Genomic DNA, 18,098 nt, shown 5'->3' on the forward strand with positions numbered 1-18,098 from the left:
TCAGGTCTGTAATGAAGATATAGTTGTAAGTCATCTGCATAGAGTTGATATGAACACTAAAGGCATTCTGCTATCGGATTGATAAATATTTCACTTAGTATAAAACTAAAAGTTAAAGCTTTCATATGTAATTTAAAATTTTGTAGGAAAACTTACTGGCTGTCGGCAGATAGATTAGTTCAGAGTCCCAGGAAGGAATTTTTTTTAACGGTGTAATGAACTCGCACTCTTATCAACCCACCTTATTTCAGAACCTTTTCATTTCAGATGCGGTGCTTCCAACAACTCCAACCACATTTAACTAAACGTATATAATATCATTTGAACAAAAAGCTTTAATTTACATTTACGTATTTGGAAATAAAAAATCATTGTACAATTAACATTATTTGCTTTATTTAATTCTTATTGTAAAATGTATACAGCTAGAAAATCACAGTTCAAATAAAAAAATACAAACATTAAAACACTAAATAAAAAAATATGGTGGAAATCTCAAACTAGAAAGAAGCACATGTTATTTTCGGAAGCCAAAGTAACTTACGACCTGCCTCTATAATGATTACTGTTCAATATTCACGACAATTGTCCAAAGTTAATTGTGTCAGATATAGGTACGTAATACATGTCCAATATAAAGTTTTATTGTCGGATATTTTATGTTGTTTTGTACCTGTCCAAAGTAATTGACATTGTCAGGTATACATGATAACTGTGCACTATACATAATTTCAGTCCAATATACGTGAACACTGTCCAATAAAAGTAAAAAAAACACTCACCAAATATACAACATGATTTCTGTCCAATATACATAAATTAAATTACAAAATTTAAATACATACACAAACAAATAACTTGACCACTAAATTTAAATAAGGGTATTTATTATTTAGATTAAAAAAAATTAAATGATTATATTGTTAATAATGTTATATATTTTTACTCTGGACTTTAAATGAAATACCATACATTTGTAAAAATTTTAAAATATAAAAATTAAAAAAGTATAAAAGTTTTAGGAAGTTGCGTGTAAGTTATGTGGGTAAATGACATAACTTGTGATTTATCCTTCTGATGAACTGGCAGTGTAGACAAATATAACATAATAAATAATTAATTATGTATTTCAACATTATATCTATCATAAAATATTGAGGTTTTTATCGACTATTTCAATCTCGAGTAAACATTACAAATATTACTATATAAATACAGTAATTAAGTTGACATTGTACAAAATCATCTCTTCGGGTGCAATAATTCACTTAATCTAAACTTGTGTCTTCTACTACATGTATGGATTCAAAACTTATAATGTATTTAAATTTATTATGTATTAAAATGTGTCGATAAAATCTCGCAAAAACAAGTCATATAAACATCCACTTGATTATGATCAGTCAAATTGTATTATCATTCTAATAAACCATTCACACAAAGGAAGGAAACCAGATCAAACACAATTGTATAAATCTTCATTAATTACATCTTTACAATACATAATATTAGTCTTAACTTACAGAATATCAATACGCAGATCATTGTTTTAGAGTCTATAATAAATATTTCCGAGTGCCATCTATCAGTGTATTCGATTATTATTAATAAATAATTGAATAGGTGCAAACACTTAATTTCTACATTATAACATTACAATATTTATCTAGAATAGTTGGCACTGGCTCTCGCAACACAAACATAATGATTATCAAATGACTGGCTCATCTCATTCATTACCTCAACACATACACACAAGAGAGCGAACCATACTTGACCAGAATAATTAGGTCTTAGGAGTGCAATAATACTCACACAATATTAAACACCTATATACATAACTACACGTTTACCTACAATATTGTGTTCCTAAAAGTAAATGAGAATTATTGAAAGTCATTACTAAGTATTGTGTAGCCGACACGGTAAATTCTGGCACACAGGTGAGTAAGTAGAGACATCTCCACCCTTAACTGACAAGAATTAATTTATCTACTACAATCGTTAGATGAGATGCACCGGATGTTTTGCAGTCTTAAGTGCTAAGTTTTTTATACTGGCCTATCGTACAAGTACAAAGCAAAATGATTTTTATTCAGCATCAAGTGAAAAAATTGTCTAACAAGATGATTTTTTCTATTATAAAAAATCTTGTTACATTGCCGAGAAAGTCAATGCACTTTGAAATGTATTTTATATATACAAATGGATTCATTACATTAATAAAGTTAACTTAAAAATATGTTTTATTTGGTTGATGCGCAACTTGACGATAATAATTGTCTATTATCTACAGCTCTTCTTCAAGTTCTGTCTCTTGGTGTGGGCCGTACATATCGGCGAGCTTGTCAAAACGTGGCCCCCATGCTCCCAGGTAGTCGTATTCGTGTTGTTCATCGTCCGTTCCTGCACATATATTTTATTAATAGAATAAAATAGAAAAACCAATCAGAAACATCATAAAAAACCTTATAATGTTTTTATTCAAATGAGAAAAAAAATCAAGTTTGCCCAAATCCAAAAAGTAATCACTTAAAAAAACATGATTTCTGAAATATACATTTATTTGGCATTACGTATTGCAACATGTTGAAAAAATGATAATTAAGTACCCTGATTAAACATGGAGTTCAAGTGAGTCAAGACAAGTTCACAAAAGACAGTTATGTCACTATAAGCATTATATTCATTGTATTATCTCTTTGTATTTTTTACATTCTATGAACTTTTTATGTTCTAATTTGTATCACATTTATAAACATTGTGTGAATGTTTTTATATAAAGAAAAGTGCTGTCAATAATATAAGTGTTTAACTTAGTGTCAGTTTCTCAGGCTCTACTGATTGATATATGTGCATAAAGATTTAAATTTTAATGGATAAAATAAAAGTATTTCACAGACAAAAGATAACTGCACATTTTGGATAGATATAAGAAATCCAATAATAAAAGTAAAAACAAATAAAAAAAAAAAAATAAAAAAAATAAAGTGATTACCAGATGCTAGGGAACTCAGAGAACCTGCAGTACTTCCACCTCCTTCATATGCATAGTTGCGTAAGTCATCAAATGGCGGAGCATTTGGATCACTATCCGCTCTTTTCTTGTGCTCTTCAATAAACATTCCTACATTTGGTTCCTGGCCAACTCCAAGTATAGGGACTAAAAATAAATAGTTCAATATTAGTTTCTTATTTACTGAATAAAAATATGTAAAGCCTTTGTTTTGGGCTACTTTGTGAATATGTAGGTATGTATTTATTACAATATTTGTCATTGTGAAGTTAAAGTTAATAACACACTGAGACTTATTTTTGGAATCTCTAAATTCAGTCATATCACTCCACTACTTCGGGAATTGCACTGGTTACATTTTCCACAGAGGGTGGAATACAAACTCTGTTGGCTTATGTATAAGTCACTGCACAACTCTGCTCCAAAATATCTAAGGGAACTCTGCATTCCAGATGAACTAGCTGACAGACGTCTTACGCTTAGATCAGCTACATCTACGTCGAAAGGAAAAGTTATTATACCTCTACACAAACAGCGCACTAAATTCGGCGAACGTGCATTTGCGGTCGCAGGCCCTACGGCATGGAATGCTCTCCCAGCAGAATTCCGAAACTGTGAAAGTGAAGTGATGTTTCGGAAGAAACTTAAAACCCACTTGTTCTCTAAATCATTTGAATAAATTCTTAGCATGTGGTGGAAAAGTAATATGAAAAAGTACATTATTTTTCTTAAATTAAAAAGTTAAAATTAAATTTATATCTTTATATAATCACTTTGTAAAGTGCCCTTGAGGTACTACGAAAATGACGCTTTATAAGTTATCCATAATTATTATTATTAGTCGACGGATTACCACCACCGCACCGCGTAAGACAATTTTGACCACTTTAGAGTAGAAAGACAAAAACGTTTTTTTTATGTGTGTTCTGTAAAATGTATTTTTTCAATCTCACTTTACAATTATGTATACTGTTTTCTTTTTTGTTTTTACTAGAAGTGCTTGAATATATTTACCGCCGAATGGTATATCTGGATAACTTAGTTGGTGATGTTACATACTCGGTGATGGATTTTCATCGATGATATATTGTGCCATTTTTAAAGTATTGAAGTATAAAATTTAAGCAAAACTTTAAGCAAAAGAGTTTATTTTGTCATTTCATGCAATTGTTACATACTCGGTGATGGATTTTCATCGATGATGTGCCATTTTTAAAGTATTAAAGTATAAAATTTAAGCAAAACTTTAAGCAAAAGAGTTTATTTTGTCATTTCATGCAATTGCATGAAATGTCAAAATATATTGAATTAAAAAAATAGGTAGGTTCAAATACATATTAATGAAGTGTCAAGAATACATAACAATCATACCAACGTAATCAAAACCAAATTTTATTATTATTATTTTAAATATTGTAAGACTATATCTTAAACAAAATTAATTTTTAACAAAAAGGCAGTTCAGTAATCATACATGGTATTTTTGTGGGCGGATGATCTGGTAGCGGTCCTCCAATAGGTATCTGCAGCGGTGTTATGTCAAAAGCTGTCATATCATCTTCCCCGCCTCCTTCATCATCGTAGTTAATAATATTCTCTCTAACATCATCATCAGGGCCAGGGTACTTGATATGTGCCTCACGTCTCCGATTGTACACAACGAATACAAGAACCAGTACTGTGAATCATAAATTCAATTGCATTAGCCATTATAAATATAAAAAATTCAAAAGATTTTTTTTTTTTAAAGTTGTAGTAATTTATTTTGATATGTATGGAAAACATATTTTTCGGTTAATTTTTATTTTACAAGCAGCAGTTTAAACAATATAAAATATGTTACTGAATTTCTTTTTTTAATAAGCCATATTTTTCTTTAGGTGTGGCCTCATTCTTGCCTGTGTAAACACTTGATCGAAAGCACTCTGATTGGTTGATCCAAGATAAAAATAAACAAACTCTCAAGTTATGGGAACGTTTTCGTGAACTTTTTTCAATATTTTACTCTATTGAGAGTGCGTTTATGCATATTAATACTTGTTCGTCATCATCTTCATTCGTTTTCGGCACCTAATGGTGCATACGGCACTGTATTGGTACACCAATCGCAGCGTATCTTGATCATTTTATTTTTGTTAAATAAAGATAAGATGATCAGTCCTACGCTTCGGGTACCAGTCCAGGGACTATGAAATATTCTAGTGTAAACCCTTTTACATAAATATTTCATATCATATATCCAGATCGGAAATCGAATCCAAAGCCTCCTGTATGGTAGGCAAACACGCTGGCCATTACACTACGAGGCCGACTTTTTACTATATTATAATTTCTGGAATAAATAGGTTGATGGTTTTACAGAAAAGATTGAGGAACTAAAGTAAAAATAATAAAATAAGAAAGCTTTTTTTAAAATAACTCAATTGAAAAATAGAATATTAATAGTAAAAATACTAATAAGTACATGTTGATGAGTAAATTTTTATGTTCATGCACGGATACTAGAAGAACGTTGTGTGCATTTAATTTTATGGGTGATGAATAATGACTAAAGATGTGCAGTTGTAACAAATTGATAACGTAAAAAGTATACCTGCTTCCATGCAATCTAATACAAATTTTCCACATAAAAAGGAGTTTGTAATACACCAAAACAACACCTTTTCACTCAGAGAAAAATTAAGAAATATAATGTGGTTTACTATTGAAAATCTCATTAATTGTTGAGACAATAATTGCAACAATTGTAATAAAAAGAACATAAAAAAACGTGTGGGTTGTTTACAAATTCATATAATTATTTTTTAAATTAGGATAACAAAGATTTAATTTTCCATTAAATTAGTTAAAAATATAGGTGAATTGTACAAGGAATCTGTGTTTAAATTTACATTTAAAAAAATGGAAGCAGAAATCGTTTTCTCGTGGAAGACCGAGAAAAATATGGCATGACCAAATCCAACAAATACTTGAAGATGGACATGCCAAAAGTCGGAAAATGGCAGATGGTTTGTTTGTTTGTTTTGAAAAAAATGTACAGTAAAGCAACTAAATTTGCCAAAAATGTGACAATTAATCATTTAACTATTTTTGGTGCAACAACATTTTTTTTCACTTAAACTGGCCCTGATAAAAAAACACAGAAGAAAATATCTTTATGAAATTGAGTAGAGTAGAACTCCGTTTATCCAAACTCCAGTCATCCGAATTGCCATTAGGCAGTTATCTGGAAACAGCCATTATCAGGAAACAAAAAATAAAGGAGATGTTATGATAACAAATAAAAAAGAGCACTGGCAGCTGGCGTGTTTCTTGCATTTAACTTTGATGGACATATTTAAGTACAATTTTATGTGATATCGTTTGGCACTCATTAATTTGGATAATCGGAGTTCTACCGTATTTGTTTTGCTGTCAACTAACCTTTAGAAGCAAATAATCTTTATACATTGAGAACACCTATAGTAAATTTGTAATATATATTTTTAAAAGATAAATAAATATTTACATTCTAACAATTCAACGAGTTGTAAAAAACTCACTATCAGTAAATGTTAATGGAGTTATGGTCATTGAATATATTATAATTCTATAACACTGTGTAGTCTGATCTTCAGACTTCTGATCCGTGAGTCTGCAACACTACCACGGGATCACAACCCAGTAACATTTCAATATTATTGTATGAGTTATTGTAAATGAGAAATCAGCAGTGAAAAATCAATATAATAGGATCTCAAAGCATAACTTTATCGTAAGTGCTTCGAGTGTTGATGAAAATAAATACCCAATAAATTGATGTAAACTCTGAATTCAAAGTATATATTCTGTATCCCAACTCAACTTAGGGCTCTTGGCCTCATAGAGTTGGGGATACGTTTTTTTTGTTATATTATACCATATATGTTTTTGTATGAATAAAAAAAAAAGTAACCATTTAATCTTCCAACATTTCATAACATTTAGTAAAATGTTTGATCACGAAGTTAATGCTTCAAATATTAATAAAATCTTATAATCATTGTGCTGTGTGAACACTTTCATACAAGTTTCATGATATTTATGTGGTTTTTTACATTGTTAAATGACATATTTCAAGTCCAGTGAATAAATCAAATTGGGTATTTAATACACTGATTTAAAAAATAAGTAAAGTGAGAACTAGAAATAATGTACTAACCTAATAAAAGGAACAAGCAAACAATAATAGCAATGATGAAATCTCTAGAAGGTGTTATGACTCCTGATGCCAGCAATTCAAGTTCACAATTATGACCAGTGAATCCGACTGGACAAACGCATTCATAGCGCATGGGGACATTTAAGTCTACACACTTTCCTCCATTTTGACAGGGCCTCCATTCACATTCATCCTCATTGACACAGGAAGTTCCGGCACTTTTCAGCCCGGTCGGACATCTGTTTTGGCGAAGTTACAAAGCAACAGTTATTATATGCACAAACACTAGTTAGTACCTACTTACCCGCACTGAGTCATGTTGAGATGAATTGCTTGTAATGCAATAATAGTAATACAATAAATACATATATTATGAAAATGGCAACATACTAAAGATCATTTTTTTGTACAGACTGTATTGAGAACAAGGGAATATTACGGATCAGAAAGATGTGTTTCTTAAAATCTAAGAAAAGTCTGAAAAATATGATCCTCGGTATACAAATATTTGTAAAAAAGATACTATGAATGAATATGAAATATAAATATCATAACAATGTGTATGCAAATACTGATCTGTAATTATACGTACGTATCTAGTTTACCAAATTTAAATAGTTTTTATGTAAAAATTTATATCAGGGACAACAAAGCATTTGTCTTTTTTTGTGAAAATGTTATTTCTGCTAAGACAAATTACCCCAAAGGTTAAACAGCATGTGTTTGACATGAACACCTAGTCGATTGTAAATGAATTATTTAAAAAAATTAAATAATCAACAGTTGGTTAAATGGACTGCATTAAAAAAAAAGTCCAGTGTGCCAATGATTAATTTAATACATCAGTAGTATAAAAAAATGCAACATTGTAATAATACGAGTAAATAGAAAACTAATTTGCATGAACATGTGTTATTTATAGAATATTTAAATTATTGGTGAGGTGCAGTAAACGGTGAAGAATAATTAGATACAGAAATAAAGTCTAGCACATGGACTATCACTAAGGTGATGAAGGAGCAGTTATCAGCTAATGACAAAGACAAGTAGGCCCTAAGGGTGAGAGCTCACTAAGTATGATGAGGAGGCAGACGAGTATCGCAGCCAGGGCACCCATGCTGAGCTTGAGGGTCTGGCCTTCTTGCACCAGTTCGCAGTTCTCCCCCCAGAAACCGTCGGGACAAATGCAGCGATAACGCAAGCGCGGATCTTGGTTTATACACGTTCCTCCATTGAGACATGGCAGATCCAAACATTCATTTTTGTCAGTGCACCCCTTTCCGTCTGGTGCCATTATTCGACCTTCTCCGCAGCTACATACATCAATAGTTGGTAATGTTAAAGTACAAATATATAGGAAAGAAACATAATATTATCTGTATAATTAGTAAAATGAATAACAAAAAACATAAATAAAATATATATAATAATCCTAGTAGGAGGTATAATAAAAATAAAATAATTAACTCAGTGCGGTAGAAATAATAAAAAAAGGTGTAAAATAAATTACGAAAAGGGTGCCATAATTGGCAATTCAATAACTTATCCATGAATAAACAGTATTAACATTTAGAAACAACGAATTACTAAATCACCTCAGCAGGTTAAAATTTGAGATTTTAAGAAATTACCAAAATTGGGTGACCATAGTTTTTATTTATTAAACTCAATTATCTATTTAAGTTATGGAATATTTGCATTAAAATCACTTTTGCAAAAAAATAATGAATTGGGAACCAGAACTAAATCAGAAATTTAACGGTGATTGTAATATTTTGGTAAATAAATTTTATGACTATCAGATTTCTTTTATTTGCAAGTGACATAAAAATGTTGATAATTAAAAAAGAGTAAATGAATACTTACGTGCATTCATATTCATTCCAAAGATCAATACATTCAAATGGATCTGGACAAATAACATTAATGCATGGATTATTAGAAGCACAGCCTCGTTCTAAGTTTCTGGCCATTGTGGCTTGTCCCCACTGGGTACCATTCATAGCCGGTGGTAATGGTAAATGTTTTCCTTCTAAGCGGATGTCATCCAGGCAACCCTTTTGGAAATCAGCATAAACTTCAAACGTCCGAACACCAGTATATTCAGCTTTTCCTCCAGCATATACACCCTCTTGTTTGTCAACCAATAACCATTGATGTCCTTCAAAGCTGAATGTTTCATTAAATCGTCTTCCTTCTCCTCCATCTAGTTCTAATGTAGCTGCACTTCCATGACGACTAACTTTGGCAACATGCCACTGCCCATCATCAACACCAACTGCACTGAGCCAAACATCACGTTCTTCAGTTCTCAAAGAATTCAGATTATAACGGAAGTGAAGCCGAGCATCTTTGACTTCCAATATTCCATACTCCCTGTTATGTTGGTCACTGACACGGAACAATTCACCATGTGGTTCACGGGTACGGAACCTTAACTGTATTTGAGTACTGAATCTATCAGGTTCAAAGCTGAGAGCAAACTTGACATAACTTTGTGGCCGGAAAGTGGTTGGTATTGTGGGAGTTGCACAAGCGGGGCCAGTCCATCCTGGTCTGCACTGGCATCTAGCTTCTGAGAAACTTCCCACACAAGTACCGTGCTCCCAACATCTGGCAGTATTTTCTCCTTGATTGCAAACTTCTTCAGTTTGAGGACAGCCGGCAACTGAATTTCTTGATAATCCTGGATGCGCCAAGTCATATAATTTGCTATTGTGAACCAAATTTTTAAGGCAACCATCAAAACCTTTACCAACAGGCATATATTGCCAATGATAATGTGTAGGGTCGAATTGTTCAACATATAAACCTCCTAATTGCAATGGAGCATTGACATTCAAATATTCATTGAATGGAGGAATCGTACCACGAGCTTGACAGCTTGAATCATCAAACTCAGGAGCAGTTCCATCTTCTAACTCTTGAATATCAGCTGATTTACAATAGTCAACAATCATGCGAACATTTTCTGTATCCCAAAAGATGTCAAGTCTATGCCATTCTCCATCATCTAAACTTTTCTTTGTTTTCACTCTTAGTTCTAATGTTCCAGATCCAAAATCAATAAGCAACCTTGGATAGCCACGTTCTAGTTCCACTGATATGAAGTCAGAAACCATTGTTTCGTCAGCTTCTGGTGGTACGATTGGTCCATTATATAGTAAAATTCCATCGGATTTTCTGGTAATAAATTCAAAACTAAGGTGAGAGTTATCACACATTTCTAGAGCTGGATACCAAGCCCATCCATTTCCACGGAAGCTACGAGATGTTTGTTGACACCTTGGGCCACTATAACCAGCTGGACAGGAACACGACAAGCCATATTTGCCTTCAATACATCGACCTCCATTATAACATTGGTTAGTTCGGCAGGATTCGAGTTTAGTGAAGTTTCTAGCACCACACGTACATTCAGCTAAAACATCGACCCGAACTCCAACCAAAGCTGTTTTATTTGCATTCACCATGTATGGTAGATTACTTATATCCAAAACATTTGTACATGATCCCTCACACATTTGATTTTCATAAAGGCATTCGTCGATACCAACCATAGTTATGTTTATTCCGACATCTCTTTCAATCTCTTCCCTATGCATGAGAACTATGCCATTAAGTCTCACTGGTTTATAGTATGGAGATCCATGAGCTGCAAACCTAATATCAGTAATCGGAGGATGTTTCCTTCTTAACTGAACACTAAACACATCTACATTTTCTTTATCAGTATTTAACAAGTCTGCTAACTTATCTCTGAAACGATCCGCTTTACTGCGTGTCAAACTTTGTGTTCTATAATTCCAAACTCTGATAAAGTCTTCATCAGTGATACCCGCAATCCTAATAGATCCAGAATTAAGAACAGCATCATGTGGTATTTCACGGACAGTTACAGTGACATTTGCCGGAACATCAGTTTGGGTATGTTTACGGTCATAAACTTTGAATCTCAAATGGTATTTACCATCTTTAGTACCTTGTTTCATTTGTATCATACCAGTTTCTTCATTAAGTTTAAATCTAGGATGCTCAGTACCTTCCCAATAGAATTTCTTATCTGGAAGATCCCAATCATCTAAGTCATATACATAAACTCTGCCTATTTCAGTATCAGGAGCTTGGCCTTGATAGTTATATACAAATATATCTTTGGCTCCTGGCTGCATTTTATTATCATTTACATCTCCTATAACCACTGTTAAAGTGCTAGTGCCAGTCATAGCAGGATTTCCATGATCCTTAATGATAATAGGAATCAAGTACTCTTTTTGTTGTTCTCTATCAAATGATCGAAGAGAAGCTACAATTGCCATACCATCACCATTAGCACCTTTTTGGTCTTGTTCTACCTTGAAAGAAGCTCTTATGATATCATCAGCCCCAGGGTCCAAACGGAACTGGAATGGTGGACCATTACTTTTTGATCTATCATCGTCATCAGTTGCCAATATTTCAACCACTTTCCTTGGAGGAACATGCTCAGGAAGTACGGGTCTATAATCTTTTAAGAATGTAGGAGCATTGTCGTTAATATCTTGTACAATCACAGTCAGTGTCGCAGTAGCCGTTTTAGGGGGTACACCGTCATCAATAGCCAATATTTTAACTTGATGTCTAGGTGTTTCTTCTCGATCTAAAGACCTCTGAATACTAACAGTTCCTTCTTGGTTAATGGAAAATTGACGTTTTCTATCAGATGATCTATCAATGGCATATGAAACTTTACTCTTACCACCTTGATCTGGATCAGTAGCTTTAAATGTGTCTAGACTTTTACCAACATCAGAGTTTTCGTAAACGGAGACTTCTATATTTGGCCTTTCAAATTGAGGTTTATTATCGTTAATATCACGCAGTTTCACCACAACCCAAGAGTAAGCGACATGGTATTTATCATTGTCATTATCTTCGCCTTTATCATTTACTTGTATTCTAAACCTGAAACCGTTGCTTTGAAGTTGATCTTCATAATCAAGGGGCTGAACAATTTTTAATGACCCAGTTCCATCGTTATTTCGGACCATAGTAAATTTATCCGCTCCGTAACCGCTGTTTTCAATGACTTTGTATTGGAATTTATTAGTTTCGTCTTCATCATGAACAGTTACCGTTAAAATGGGCATTTCAGGTAAATTGGTTCCGTCAGTCTCATCAACTTCGGTAAACCATTCGTCCTTGGTGAATTGAGGAGGCATGTCATTAATATCTTTGACCCTTATAGATGCCGTCCCCGTACCTTTAAGCCCTCCTCCATCCATTGCAACTACTTGTATTGAGTAATCTGGAGTTCTTTCGCGGTCCAAGCAACAAACAGCTGTTTTGATTACACCTGTATCTGATTCTATTTCGAATATCGGAGAGCCAGTTTCCTCTTCTATTACATTTTTCTCTATTGAGTAAACTAATCGCGCATTCGTTCCTTCTGATGGGTCGTCGTAGTCGACAGCCGTCATTGTCATAACAACCATTCCAGCAGTTCCATTTTCTGTAACGTTGCCAAAATACACCCCTTGAGGAAATATTGGAGCATTGTCATTGATGTCTTTAAGGTTGACTTGGACATCAGCATAACCGACAAGCCCTTCACCACCTTCATCTTGAGCGAAAACCGTAAATCTCCACTGTGGTCGACCGTTCGGCTGATCTCTATCCAGAGGCTGAAAACGAGAAATATAAAAATAATTTAATTCAATGAAGAAAATACGTGGAGAAATAAATGCTATTGAAAACAGATTTACTTAATTAATCACATAAACTAGTATAACTCATACCTTTAGTACAAATATTTCCCCTGTCGTTCGGTTAATATCGAATTTGCTATTGGCTGGATTATCTGGATCTATTCCTTGGCCAGTCAGGAAATAGACGATATTTTGTGGTCTGTCTTTATCACCATCAGTAGCCGTGACCTAAATCGTAAATACAAATTGTTAGGTTAACCTAGAAAGGAGGAGTATAAAAAACCTTTAAGAATGAACTTGATTGAGCACATTGACCAGCCGGAGATTAAAAAATTACTGAATTTAAAAAAAATAAAATCAACTGATGGGAAATTTTAAGAAAAACAGATGTTCAAATATAGGTATTGTGAAATGGTGAAAGTTATAAAATGTATGTGTAATGTAAAACCCAAACAAGTCAAATGACAAATAAATAGCCTCGTGAATTATGAAATTCCATATTCGCTTCTTTAGAGAGTTTAACATATCCGTTGTAATTAAAGAACATTGTTGAGTTTGTAGGTATAAATTTTTGAAATATTTTACCAGTAATGCCGATACTTTTAATAAAGGAAATAAACAAAACGAACTACTTTATGTTACTAATTTTTAGCTACAAAAAATAAACTATAGAATAGCAAATATTTATAATCAGGCTACAACATTTTCAGAAATAACACAAAAACACAGTCACGCAATTAAGTATTAAATTGTCTTTAAAAATCTAGTAATAAGTTGCACATCACACTAAGATACAATACAAATTAATGATCTATTAAATTTCTCTAAATAAAAAATGCCTAAACTTACTTACCTTTTTTAAATAAAGCCAATGCTTCATTTTCTAACTGGTAAATAATTTTGGATAATGTTGCAGATAAAAAGTTTAAAGATAAGAATTTTAAAAAGATAGTATTATCCTTAAAGTAATGATTTTTTTAATAAGCCTTTTAGCTCTATTGCATAAAAAAAACGTTCCAAATTTTTGGTTTGATTTTTAGTTTAACAATTAACGTGTAATGTACGGTTTCGGTTTGCGCTCGCAATTCTAGACCCGAGTACCTACTGCCCGTTGTATTGCTGTAATATGTAGCTTACTTCGCGGCAAATAATCATATAATGGTTTTTTTTCTGCATGGGCGACTCTATTAGCCATAGGCTTGTTATTACTCTAAGGTATTATCACACTTTTATTAATGGAATATTTTCATATACCCAAGCTAGTACGAAAAAAATCTAGGAAGGTTTACTGTTTATGCTAGAGGTGAGCGTTTTAGTAACAGTAACCGTTTTACGAAGTAAACTGTTTTGTGAAACAGTTTAAAAAATAACAGTCGAGCGGAATGCTAGTTTTTACCCCTACCTTTTTCTACTCAAGTACTCAATTCCAGTAAAGTTATTTTTTGGCTTCCATTCTATCGAGTATACTTAATTTTAGGTGTCATAATCGATTTCGTTTAATAATATCACGTTTTAAGTTTCTCGTTCCTGGTTGTGTCACTATAAGCAATATTTATTGTATTTTTCGTTTTCTTTTTAAGCAATTTAATTTACTTTTGTGAAACTGTTTCGGCTGCTTGGGAGTACAACTGTTTTAAAATAGCTGTTTATTTATTTTTACCACGTTTAGTTTACACATATATTATGTAAATGGTATATGGGTATCTACTGTTCTGAAGACGGTGTCGGAGTTGCAAAAATGTAATGTTAAAAATATGCATTTTGGGTTTTATTTATATATATCTGTGGTGTAGTGGTCAAGACGCTTGACTCACACACGAAAGGTTCCGGGTTCGATTCCCGTTGAGAACACAAAAATTAAAATGCGACTTTTCTCAAGCCTGGGTGTTCTGTGATGTAATTCACCACTGTAATTGGGCCTCCTGGCCTGTTGTGGTGCAAAAAAAATAAAATAATAATAATATAAAAACAATGTATTTTTTCAATCCATTTTTTTAATTGTACAAACACATATTTAACAAGACATTTATTCGAAGTGTGAATCGCTAAATCCAACATCAAAACTATAGTTTGTCTAAGCAATGTCTCGCCATTTTGCCAAAAAGAAGAAATGAATGGAATGAAAAAAAAAATTGCTTCACAATACGTCAAAAGTTCAAATAACGGAGGAGAATCAATGAAAAAAACACATTTTATTAATATAATGTTATCAGGAATCAAACCCGAAACCTCTGTGCACTAGGAAAGAGTTTTAGTCATTAGGACACTTTGAGGGCCGTCAAAACATATTGTTAACCTTATCTAGTAGAGAAAATGACATTTTGCTGTATTTTAAAAAGAAATACAGTTTTATCCAAATTATGGTATTGTCGTTAAAAATAGAAGCCTAATAACTTCGAACTCCGATGGATATATTTATACGTAGTATTATCAGCAGATTAAAGTTTTTAAGTCTTCGAATAAGTGGGTCAAAGTGTTCGGTAAACAAAGGTAAGGGTTAGTGAAAGGACTTGAAATAAAAGAATGGCAGGACCTGCATGAGACTATAAGGGTGTGGTCCAGGTAACTCCTCCTGCACCAGGGTAGTATAAAGTTTCCTCTCAAACACCGGCGGGAGGTCATTCACGTCGTTGATGTGGATTATCACCTTCGTGGCATTCTCGTTCAAGCTGTCTGACGCTACAAGGGTCAACTCGTACTGTCGCGAGACAACACACAATACTTAGCGAGGGAAAACACAAAGCGGGGCAAAACAAATCAGGGGCAAAGAATAAATAAATTGTAACATAATTGGTAGGTATGCAAAACAACCATTAAATTTTGAAAATATCTGCAGTCTTAATTACCGCAAACAATAAGGCTAAGTGAGGAGTAAAAAACAAAATATAAAAAAAAGACATTGCTATAAACAAGGATCGCATGTTCTCATGTACTCGTATGTTACCTTCCGTAGCGTAGGTATATCGGGAAGGTATTTGCATAATGAGGAATTTGGATAAATAAAGTGAAGCATTATTGCTTGACAAGTACACGTGTTTCTCCACTAAAACACCGATAAATCACTATTATGTAAGCGATTACTCTCGCGAAATACTGTAATGGCTTGTAATAAGATAGCGGCCCACAGGCGCCGTAAATTTAAGATGGTAATTCATTAGCCAAACAACGCGGCCCGTTTCAATTCATCCGAGAGAAGTTTGATTTGCAGAAAAGAAATTCTGTTTATCATAGCCTCAGTAAGTTTTACTATATAACAAAATACAACGAGAACGTGCACTCCTGCGGAACATGCTTCTAGAAGAGTGGCAGAAGGGAGCACGTGAAAACTTTTAGTCATATCTATCCAAACATTATATGAATAAAAATGTTCACATTCGCCCAAGTAAGTAATGCTATTGCATAATAAAATGGTAATATTTCAAATAAAAATCAAAAAACTACGTAAAATATAGAGAAACCTAAGGATAAAAAGACAAAACATTACAGCAAATAATAATAAAACAACGTGGCTACAAAACGAAGAAAACATCAAGCAACTGAAAATAAATTCAGGAATCGTGAAGCGGTTGACCTGGAGAACTCTCTTCGGAAGGTTTCTGTCGTCCTCCTCGGTGATCTGTGTCCTGTAGGTAGGTCGTTCGAACACCGGAGGGTTGTCGTTCACATCCTTCACGTGTATCACGACTGTGGTGTAATTCTCCTTTAAGTTGTCAGAAGCTGCCAGCCGCAACTCGTACTGTGGAATTTCCGTGAACCGAAATGATGTATTTTCAGGAAGCAACAAAATCGATCAAACGATTGAGTAATTCATTTAAACGCATCTTTTATTGGAGTGGCATAAGTCACGTAGAAAATCTCTCAGTTTAACCGCTAAGTATAGACATTATTGATGAAAGAAATATAAAGATAAATATTTTGAAATTTTGCAAAAAACCTTTTGTTGTTCACCATAATTCACATGAACAAATATATTACGAGTATTACCAATTAGTAAATTATTCATAAATAATTAATATACCTAATAATGGGTTCATTTTATTTTTACCTTCTTCACTGTTTTGCAAACATATAATAATACTATGCTTTACTTATATTAAACGCTGTTTTTTTCGGCACTGAACTAAATTGAATGTTATGTAAATCGCAAAGCGACTTTCAGGGGTCATAGATACATACGTACTTCTAAAAATACAGGTACGTTCCATTTCCACGTGAAATGTGTAAACTAGAACATTTGCCGTAGTGTATGAAAAATAATGAGAATTTGAAAATATATTTGCGTAATATATGTCAATAACTAACAAGTGCAGTATTTTATAAAAACGTTTGCTTTTACAAAAACGAATTAAGATTTTGCAGAAATCAAAAATAAATAAATTTGAAGCTATCGAAAACCCAGCGAATCGAGCTGTTACTGTGCCTGAAATAAGTTAAGACATTCTGGAAAGAGAAATGTTCCCAATCAAGAACCAGTGAACCAATCAAGTTAAGATCACAACAGGCAAGGTGATAATAGATTAAGGTTAAAGGAATTTAAGGATTTAAGATTTTCGTGGCCATTAAGACGTTGTGTGTCGTTGCATACACATATTTCCGAAGTGATATTGTTAGCAAGACATACCTACTGACGATAGGTGGTATAATAGCCTAAAAGAACCCTACTGGCACAGGAACAAAATACCTATGTATGTAGTTGTAACAAGTTAAGCAACAAGCAATCCGAGTAGACATAGAAATACAAGGTATATAGATGTATAATAAAGTCATCAGATTTTTAAGTTTTTGAGCTTAAGACTAAAATTTTTAGTATTGTAATTTTAAAAATATTGGTTAAGTCTGCCTGGCATATCAAAACGTAAATGCAAACATAAATATGTCATCCCGGTCCGTTTTAAGTTCACGTAAAAAACATATTGCCAAAATTTAAATTTCGCGAAAACCAATAAAATATTTTAAACATTCGGTATATTTTTTCAGAGCGTACCTTCAATATTATTTGACTTGTTTTAGTAAGCAAACCTATATAATGTAAGCAAGAGAAACTCATATAAAGTTGATAAATACACAACGAAAACCAACCCTGCTCTGTGAGCTAATATTAGCATGCAGTTTACGTTTGAACGTGAAATGAAGGAAAAAGGAGAGACGGGGGACAACATACCTATGAAAAACTACCCATATATTGCACAAAATAATTGGATGTCACCAGAAGTAT

General features: G+C 33.0%; 1 protein-coding gene across 5 annotated transcripts in view; it reads right to left on the minus strand.

Annotated features, from left to right (window-relative positions):
* Positions 1-374: 374 nt before the first annotated feature.
* The window catches only part of CadN2 (Cadherin-N2), a 109,941-nt gene continuing 92,217 nt past the window's right edge, over positions 375-18,098 (minus strand). The window contains exons 4-10 of one of the 5 annotated variants that reach the window (XM_088238196.1): positions 16,455-16,619; positions 12,974-13,111; positions 9,063-12,859; positions 7,197-7,435; positions 4,491-4,694; positions 2,999-3,163; positions 375-2,406 (exon numbers count right to left, since the gene is read on the minus strand). In XM_088238196.1, the coding sequence (XP_088094322.1) occupies positions 2,291-2,406; positions 2,999-3,163; positions 4,491-4,694; positions 7,197-7,435; positions 9,063-12,859; positions 12,974-13,111; positions 16,455-16,619 (4,824 nt within the window). In that variant the 3' untranslated portion in view covers positions 375-2,290. Of the gene's footprint in view, positions 2,407-2,998; positions 3,164-4,490; positions 4,695-7,196; positions 7,436-8,267; positions 8,510-9,062; positions 12,860-12,973; positions 13,112-15,416; positions 16,620-18,098 lie in introns of all 5 variants that reach the window. The other 4 variants (XM_088238194.1, XM_088238197.1, XM_088238195.1 and 1 more) reach the window with 4 other exon arrangements.

Source organism: Micrasema longulum, unplaced genomic scaffold (assembly GCF_059751315.1).
Source record: "Micrasema longulum isolate JH-2025_06_02 unplaced genomic scaffold, ASM5975131v1 h1tg001834l, whole genome shotgun sequence".
In the NCBI taxonomy this organism is placed as follows: domain Eukaryota; kingdom Metazoa; phylum Arthropoda; class Insecta; order Trichoptera; family Brachycentridae; genus Micrasema; species Micrasema longulum.